The 9,617-nt window shown below is 42.8% G+C and overlaps 1 protein-coding gene across 1 annotated transcript in view; it reads right to left on the bottom strand.

The window, feature by feature from the left end:
- Positions 1 to 2,520: 2,520 nt before the first annotated feature.
- LOC137346965 (bone morphogenetic protein 7-like) overlaps positions 2,521 to 9,617 on the bottom strand; it is a 69,133-nt gene continuing 62,036 nt past the window's right edge. The window contains exons 6-7 of the mRNA XM_068010923.1: positions 6,769 to 6,879; positions 2,521 to 4,546 (exon numbers count right to left, since the gene is read on the bottom strand). Of these exons, the coding sequence (XP_067867024.1) occupies positions 4,397 to 4,546; positions 6,769 to 6,879 (261 nt within the window). The 3' untranslated portion in view covers positions 2,521 to 4,396. The remainder of the gene's footprint in view (positions 4,547 to 6,768; positions 6,880 to 9,617) is intronic.

Genomic DNA, 9,617 nt, shown 5'->3' with positions numbered 1-9,617 from the left:
CCCTTGCAGGAGTGTGTTGCAGGGTTCCGACCAATTGGGCCAGGCACCAGAACCAAATCTTCAGAAGTCGATGACCTGCTCAATGGTTGTCCTAGTTGTATCGCCTCTGTCTCAGGCTCTAGTGGAGGGGTAAGTAGCCATCTCTTCAAGGGATATACCTCGTCCCCTAGAATCCATCCATAGAGTTTGGTGGGTGGAGAGAAGAGTTGTGGCAGTCTGGCAGCTGCCAGGAAAGCAAGCGTGCACGTGGAGAAAGCTCTTGTGATGGTCACAGACCAGCTGACCTTTGAGGGAGTGGAAGCCCTTCCTGTTGATTGATCTCACTGGGTGGTCAAGTCAGTGCCTTGATGGCCACATGGGTGCAATTGATGATGCCCTGTAGTGGGGAAATCCAACGATGGAGGCAAAACCCACTGCCCTCTGTTCCTGCGAGGCCTCATTTGTCTGGAATTGAATGTACTGTTAGGTAGGACATCAGTGAACCTGCGCAGCCATTTGTGAGATGCCTCCAAGATCCGCAACTGATCCTCGGAAGGAGCCAGAAGTGAAGAAGTTCAAAGCCAAAGTGACTTTGGTTACTGGCAGGGCATGGCAATCAGTGCTGCAATGTGTGAGGTGGGAGACGAGAGTACAGATCTCTGTGACCATCTACCTGGAGAGTCACAGTCTCCTACAGCATTGGTTCTTGGTCATCTCAAGGTAGCTCCTCTTCAGTGGTAAATCCTATTCTGAGGGTACAGCCTCCATCTCCTTCCTGCCCCTCATCCCTCTCCTCTGCCCAGACCACTGCCCTTCCTGCGGAGTGTTGCTCCGCATCAGCACTGGACCTAAAATCTGAGAGTTGTACCCTCATTGCCAGCTGCAGCCTTCCTTGTGGTTCCCCAATTGTTTTTGGCAGCCTTGCCCCCTCCTCTTATGCCACCGCAATGCCAGGAGGGTGACAACCCCCCTCCCCCCCCCCACTCCCCTGCACTGCCCAAGTGCTTACTGTCCACTCTCCCCGCAACCTGCACTGACCGATGGCACCTGTTTCCCAATGGCCGAGCCCACCTCTGCATCATTCACCTTTCATGGGGCCCACTTAATTCCCTGGGATGGCCATGACTGGCTCCCCACTGTGTTTCTGTCTCCATTCAGCCGGTCTGCCCCAGACAGTGGGCTGGAATTTGTGCTAGAGGCAGGGCTCCCAGTGCCAGACCAAAAAGGCATAGGGGACCCCGCCTCTGCCTTTTCGTGCCCCTCCCCACCCCCCGGAGCGATCCTCTGGTCTTTTTAAATCAAAGTATCAGGAGGCGGGATCCCCATCCCTTTAAAGACGGGGATGTAGCCTCCAAGAGCTGCCAGCCAATCAGAAGGCCAGCAATATCAGCAGCAGCACCAGGAGTGGTGGCCACTGCCGATACTGCAGAAGGCTCGGACTCAGGCCCAGCGCTGGTACCCTGGAACAGAGATGGATGAGGTGGGATCCCGAGGCCAGTCCAGAAGCCCCAGCAAGGTGGGTTGGGAGAGTAGTCAAGCAGTACCTGGGGATAAAGTTGTTCCCGGTGGGGGGCCCTCCATGGTCCACAAATTGCCCATGAAAGAGGGACCTCCCCCACCAAGCCTACAGGGAGGGCACCTCATTTTACAAGGTCTCCTCCCCACGTGGCGGAGGCCCCCCCGCCACTGGAAAGATCCCAACAGCGGCAGGAAGAGGCCCTTACTTGGCTGTTAATAGCCCACTTAAGGGCCTCAATTGGCCTTTGGGTGGGAAGGTCGTCGACGGCCTATCCCGCCCCCAGGAAGATTGCTGGGTGACGGGGAGGTGATAGGCCCTCAACCCCACCACTCCCCAGCCCCGCCACGATACTCCATACCCCCCCCCAACCTCTGACCCCACCTCAGGGGGCTACACAACATCCCGGCCAGTGAGTGCAGCCTGTGTGCTTCGTCAAAATCAGAACATGCCCCTTAACGAGCTCTCAATGAGCTCTTTATCAATGTTAATTGGTCTTCCTAATGGATCAGGAGGGATCTCAGGGCCGCCTTCCCCTGCCTTGGTGAAACTCGCTGGTGCCAGGAACGGCGTCAGGAAACCAGCCAGCGCTGGTATGTTTGTCCCCTGCAGCCTATGTTCCTGCCTCCAGTTGGGCCTGAAAATTCAGTCCTTGGAGTTTATGATGTTAAATCTGGATTCCATAGACCCTGGCATACTTGAAGGCCCTGCAAAATGCACATTTTACCAAGTGCACCATATTGATTTAAGGTGACTTTTGCTTTGATTTCCATTTTGTGTCTCCCCTTGGCAACATGGCTAAGTTTGGGAACTTGTGTTATGGACAATTGCAGGTATTACTTCGTCTGACATGTAACCACAAAAGGGAAATGTCAGGTGATATTTTTTCCCCTGATTTTAACCATTTTTCCACACTAAACATACTGTACCTGTATTAGATATTCTTCAACCGCAATAAATAGAACTTGATGAGGCAACAAAGTTCTTTACAAAATAAGAACAAATCTGATTTTTAATGTGTGAAAGTAGTAAAATCTGAAATACAACAGTCACTGGAAATGAGGTAGCAGTAATATCAATTCTTGAGAACTTTACTTTTTCACTGTTTCAGTGGCTGGTGCTATCTATGAAATACTGTCTCACAAGATGCACAATACCCCTATTTATTATACTATTACCCCTTTCACAATCACTTCTTTATTTCCTTTTGATTTCATGGAAGCTCAGAAAAGTCTGAGTCTTGGAATATTTCATGTCTTCCTTCATAACAGCTTAGCAGCGACATGCATTGCGAGACAAGATACTGGAACGCTGCTTAATAATTTTTCCTCGTCATAAGAGGAACTGTTCCATTATCATGAGGCACCTCATCTAACAGGCTCAGCCCAGAACAATGGAATTCTCTTTATGAGCAAAGTCAGTGTGTGAACACTCGCAAGGTCTAATATTCCAGCTTGGCTTTACAGCGCAAGATGTCCAGCTCTTTACCTTTGGTGCTACTGGGCCATTTATTTTAATAGCTGGTGATCCTGCACTGCATCCAATCTTTTAGACACTCACACATGGTTACCATCCTTTTAATCTGACAGCTTGCTCCATGATAAATACATGCATCATAATCCAGGATCAGGAGGCTACCAAAAGCGATGCATACAAGCTGGGAACAGTCAGTATTAGCTGAGTATCCATCTGTCCCCGACACTAATGGAACAGCTTCAAGTGTGAGGAAAGACTCAAACTAAATGTCTCCAAAGGCTCCATAAGATAACAATGAAGTGACAGGTATCTCTTACTAGAGAAGAGATTTTTTACAAGATTTTCTAATGCTAGATAAACTGTGGGAGTTCAATATGCTAAAAGTAACTTTTTCCCCCTGCTGCCCTTTTTTAAACCAAAACTAAAAATGATCCACTTGTAGTTTGTTTATTTGTATTCCCAATTTAACCAGTTCTGGTCTCAGTCAATTGTGGAGAAATAGAGGGAGGTTTGGAGGGTAAATTACACTCAATCATTTAGTTATCTGTTTCTTAATATGTGCTGTGATGCTCATAGTGAGGATTTTCTGAATATCATTTTCGGAAAAGCTACTATTTTTACATTTCTTGCTGCAAGTCACCAAAAGATTAATTTGATTCCTCAAAATCAAATCTTCTTGGGGACAAGAGTCCTAGTTCCCAAAGTACTTATGATTCTATTAATGGAAAAATTCTAAATAAAACACAGTAAAAAAGAGCAAATCTATCTGCAATTAAAGGTCTGCTCACTGAGGAGTGACAAAGCTCGCAGCGGAGTGAAGTCAGTATCTCAGTGATACTTTAGGGTCCATCCTGTTTATGATATAAGCAAACATGAAAACGCAAAAGCGAGGATTAAATTTATTAAAAAGTTACTTTTAAGTTATGTTTTTTCAATCAGTAGTGCTGTCAATCAAAGTAATACACAGAAACTCTTGTTGTAGTAAGAGAATGTACACAATGGGAAGCAGAAGGGTGTGGCGTTTCGTCCACCAGTGGATTATGGTCTTAGTCACCAGCAGGATAAATTAATATCTAATTTCTCCACATTGTCGATTTTGTTTATACAGGGGCAAAAATATCAATGTAATCTCATATTACAAATATTACTGACATGTTTTTCTTGCCTTCAGTGTTGACGTGCAAGTGCTTTGATATGCTTGGGTACATTATTTTGAACCATGAAAAATATATCTAAAGGCTTCAAAGATGACACACTGTAGAATAGAACTAAATCAAATTGAGATATATTAAATGGTGTGCAATTAGGCAACATAGGGAACCTGCAGTTCCTTGTACACTGGATCTTTTTTCTGATGTTATTCTTCAAGCTGCCTAATGTCTTGAATATTTGACCAAACACAATTACACCTTGCATAGAGACTTTTCATTGACAGCCACATGACTTTGCTACCATGTTCCGGTACTTTTTTAATATCACATTGTATTTCTCATCAAAGTAGAGTACTGAAGTGGCACTGAGTTTGGTTGGTGCACAGCATGGTTTTGGAACTGCCTCTGGTTTCAACAGATGCGCCTGTCAAGAGAATAAAATATAAATCTGTTTCAATTTTTTTCCTTTAATGCACGCTCCCCAATTTTCTTCTCTCCTGAAGTTAGTTCTCAAAACTATTCTCCAGGTCCAGGACAGTAAGATGTTCATCAATGCTGCTTTTTGGCCAGTACATCAGGAGACTTACATAATTAGTGTCTCAAAATTTCCCATTAATCCTTCTGTTTGCTGCCTGAAAGTGTCAAGATTCAATGCATAGAAAAAGTTCAAATACGAAAATGCTTGGACTCTATCAACATAAAGCTACCTGTATCTGGGTCAAAATTAGAGGAATTTGGGCCAGACTTGGTTCCACAGAGTCTCTGCCCCTTTCTGCAATAGTTTCTGAAGTCGTACAGGAGTGCAGATGCTTCTTGTATCTGCCAGGCTCACCCAGTGACATGAGTGGCAAGATCATGTCACCTTCCATAAAACCTCTCAGTTCCACCTCCTTTGCCATCAATGGAAAGTATGCCTGAATGATGCAGGGCTACACAGCTTGCCAGGATGCTAGAGGTGAGGCCCACATGGCCAATTTTCAAATTGCAATTTATTGCCAAGTGATTGTTATGTCAATTATCTTAAAACAATGCCCCAGATTTTGTGATGGTAATGACAACAAAACTGTCAGTGTTTGTTGTCATTATTGAAACTGACAGCAATTTTGGGAGTCCGCATATGTGCAGAATAACGCAGAAATCCAGAAGTTGCTGTCAGTGATTCAATGATGCTGTAGAAGGTGCCCTGTTGAGGCAGCCCCAGACTGCAATCAATGGGAAATTTATGATTTGACAACAACTTCCACTCTTACTTCTCGCTGTATAAACAGTTGAAGAGGTTACACCTTGTTGACTGAGGTGTAACTGGGGTTTTGACGGCGTGCTAAGTTCATAATTACTGCTAAATATCCTCACTGGCAATGTTTCCTTTATGTTGCGCAGCTGCACAGCAACCCAGAAGTTTCCACAGAAGCTGAGCATAAGTTGACCCCTTTAAGTTACTGCACATGCGCGGCCACTCAAAAAATTTAAAGGTCCCAGGCAACAAAAAAAAGGGACATTACCCACAGGCTCTGAAAAGCTAAATTTATATTTGTGAAATGTCAAATTTCTCCATTATGATAAAAAGAACACATTTTTAAAATAATTTTTTAAAAGTTTGTTTATCTTTATTTTAGCTTCTATCTTAATCCAATCATAATCATTTATTTTGCTATCTGAAATTTTAAATCAGAAGTGAAGGGATTCAGTGGTTTTTGCTTCCTGCTTTGCTCCCTATGAGAATATTTCAAGGATTTTGGCTGCTTACCCTGCTTGCTAACATCACTGCTGCTGCATGCCTGGAGATCCCTTGACCTGGTGCCAGATCTAAACTGCTGTCAGGAAAGGGGATGTCCATACCACAGAGATTGCTAGATCTTTGTGGGCATCTTTCTTTGAGGCCAATGGCGAGTGCCGTTGCTTCTCCACTGACCGCAAAATCTAGGCCATTTTGAATCTTTGGCCAGAACAGTTTGTAACCCTTGCCCCGCCTCAAGGAGCAGTACAAAGTCCATCTCTACCTTGGGATTTGGGACTGGGTCAGCACGAGGGTCAACTAGCAGGCAGACGTCAAGCCCTACTGCACTTCTGATGGCACAGTGGCCTGGCAGGAATTTCCAAGCTTCACATCTGCCAGCTTGGTTCAGTTGGTAGTGGATTCAAGCCCCATTACAAAATTTGAGCATGTAATCTCGATTGACTCCTCAGCGCAGTACTGAGAGGTGCTGTCTTTGGATTAAATGCCTTTATTGCTATTGCTGTGATCTTTCTATGCGCAAAATGGCAGCAATCTTTAAATGCATAAAGGTCACTGCTGTCATAATAAGTCACTGTATGTGAAGAATTTTGAGGAATTTCTGAAGAGACACAATAAGTTCCATTTAAAGATGTCTTTTGCCTTTAGTGTTCTACTCATCAGGATCATTTGACCATCTTTTCTCTGATTTAAAGCCCCTTTCTGCCAGAAACCTGTAGTTGCACGATTGAGATGGATCCACAAACAGGATGTATTTCAATATTATACCAGTGCAGTAAGCTTATTTTTTCATACTTGGTGCAAGTTTCACTTGAGCGAATACCACAAACTGACATACACAACAAAATGCATGAAAAGCAGTCCAAATGCAGGAACAGTTTGATTCTGGCCAGGGACACCTGTACACTTACCAATGTCTGAACAATTGCATGGTTGGTTGCATTCATGTGGGAGTCGAGTGGAAATGAACATTCTCCATCACAGTAAAATGCTGCATAGCCCTCTGGTGCAATTATCCAGTCCTACATTAGTGGACAGAAAGAATTAATACACACAGACCACCACAATTTCTCTATTCCTCAAATGTAGCCAGTTTGTCTTCAATGAGTAACATTTCTTACAAAATCTTTATTCATTCCACGGTACCTATCCAATTAAAAGGAATTCACACTCAAACATTAGCCTCTTGGAATTGACAGTTTCACTTTTGTACACTAAAATAAAAGCAAAATACTGCAGATGCTGGAAATCTGAATTAAAAACAAGAAATGCTGGAAATACTGAGCAGGTCTGGCAGCATCTGTGGAGAGAGAAACAGAGTTAATGTTTCAGCTCAGTGACCCTTCATCAGAACTAACGTTAGAAATGTAATAGCTTTTAAGCAAATAAAGCAGGGGTGGGGCAAGAGATAACAAAAGGCAAGGTGTTGATAGGACAAGGTCACAGAGAATAACTGACCAGAAGGTTATGGAGCAAAGGCAAACGGTATGTTAATGGTGTGTTGAAAGACAAAGCATTAGTGCAGAGAGTGTGTTAATGGACAGAAAAATGAACAGCCCTGGCCCAAAGCACAAACATTGACATTGAAACATACACTAGTCACAAGTCAGGAGTAGCTATATTACTGTAATACTGACTCTAAACTACAAAAAGTACACTTCCATAAACTAAAATTAAAAATTATGTTTTTAAACATTAATTATGTTCACCCCTCATCTCCAATGTTCCAATGCCCTTGCCTTTCTTATTTCTTTTCTGTCTTTTGTTTTCCTTTCTATTTTAATTTTATGTTTTTTAAAACTCAGTTTAATCATCACATCCCTTATTTCTTTAAAAGTCACATTAAGGAGGCACAGATGCATTTAAGAGACACCTTCATATCGACACTTCCATAATCTTGCTAGTGGATCAGTATAGTGTCTGGCTGTGCACAGAATAGGAATGGAATTGAGTAATAATACTCATCCATGGCAAACAAAGGGTTAATTCCAAAAGTACTCAATTAAGCAATTTCCGACAGCACTGCACATTTATCTAATCCGGTTTTATTACTTATAGCCATTTGTCACAGAATCATTTTTTCAGATGGTACACGAAAGAATATAAATCTGCATTTTGAAAGCTGGAAAGGTTTTGACAATCCCCGAAGGATTGTTATGCCTATTCTGGTGTAAAAGGCTGGTGTACGTTACCTATAGGATTTATAACTATAGACAGATGAGCATACAAATAATGTAGTGTTATTTTATATTATGATTCCTTTGATTTCACTTTGAAAGCTTTAATGGAAATGAAAAAATATGTTTATACAGCTGTCTTATGGACATGACACTAAGCATTAATCTAATATAATCCATGATAAAGTGGATTTAGGGCAGAAGAGTGGTGGGAGGGGTACTAAATGCTTCCTATACACAGGTCTTAGTTACAAGGTGTTTATACTTTAGGTAGGAAAGTAACTTGTGAAGAGGACATAAGGAGGCTACAAAGGGATGTAAATAGGTTAAGTGAGCGGGCAAAGACCTGGCAAACGGAGTATAATGTGGAAAAGTGTGAAATTGTCCACTTTGGCAGGAAGAATAAAAAAGAAGCCTATTATCTAAATGTTGAGAGATTGAAGAGCTCTGAGATGCAAATGGATCTGGGTGTCCTAGTGCATGAATCGCAAAAGGTTAGTATGCAGGTACAGCACACAATGAGGAAAGCTAATAGAATGTTATCGTTTATCGCGAGGGGAATTGAGTACAAAAGTTGGGAGGTTATGCTTCAGCTATATAGGGCATTGGTGAGACCACATCTGGAGTACTGTGTACAGTACTGGTCTCCTTATTTAAGGAAGGATGTAAATGCATTGGAGGCAGTACAGAAATGGGCGGGCTGTCTTACCAGGAAAGATTGGACAGGCTACACATGTATCCGCTGGAATTTAGAAGAGTTAAGAGGCGGCTTGATTGAAACATATAAGATCCTGAGGGGTCTTGGCAGGGTGGATGTGGAAAGGATGTTTCCCCTTGTGGGAAAATCTCAAACTAGGGGTCGCTGTTCAAATATAAAGGATCGCCCATTTAAGACAGAGATGAAGAGAAATTTTTTCTCTCAGAGGCTCATGAGTCTTTGGAATTCTCTTCCTCAAAAGGCAGTGGAAGCAGAGTCTTGAATATTTTTAAGGCACAGGTAGATAGATTCTTGATAAGCAAGGGGGTGAAGGTTATCGGGGGTAGGTGGAAATGTGGAGTATCAGTTCATCCATGAACTTATTGAATGGTGGAGCAGGCTAAAGGGGTCAAGTGGCCTACTCCTGCTCCTAATTCGTATGAATCAAAAAATGTTAGGGACTCGGGTGAAGATATGGGGCTTGGATAAGCATAGATCAGATCCGGAAATATAGGTTGGGTGACAGAGTGAGCTGGCTGGCCTTTCCTCACTCCTTACATTATCAAAACATTCCTTTCAGATGCTTTACCATGTTTGTAAACAGAAGTGGCACAAGATGTAATTGTATTCTTTGTGATATCTAGACCAAGAGACATTAGAACTTGAATTAAGAACTAAAAGCCTGTTGCTACACTATTTACCACCAAAACCCAAGATGTTGAGCTTGCAGCAGACATTTCAGAGTGAGCCATTTAATTAGTCTGCTCATTAATATTGGTCCCTTAAAATAATGAAGTAATACCTGCATCTTTCTGCAACCAAAATTATAGAATCATAGAATTCAGCCCATCATGGCTGTGCTGGGTCTCTGAAGGAGCAATTCACC

This window comes from Heterodontus francisci, chromosome 31 (assembly GCF_036365525.1).
Source record: "Heterodontus francisci isolate sHetFra1 chromosome 31, sHetFra1.hap1, whole genome shotgun sequence".
Taxonomy (NCBI): domain Eukaryota; kingdom Metazoa; phylum Chordata; class Chondrichthyes; order Heterodontiformes; family Heterodontidae; genus Heterodontus; species Heterodontus francisci.
Note: the sequence above shows the minus strand (reverse complement) of the source record. Positions and strands in the feature narration are given on the sequence as shown.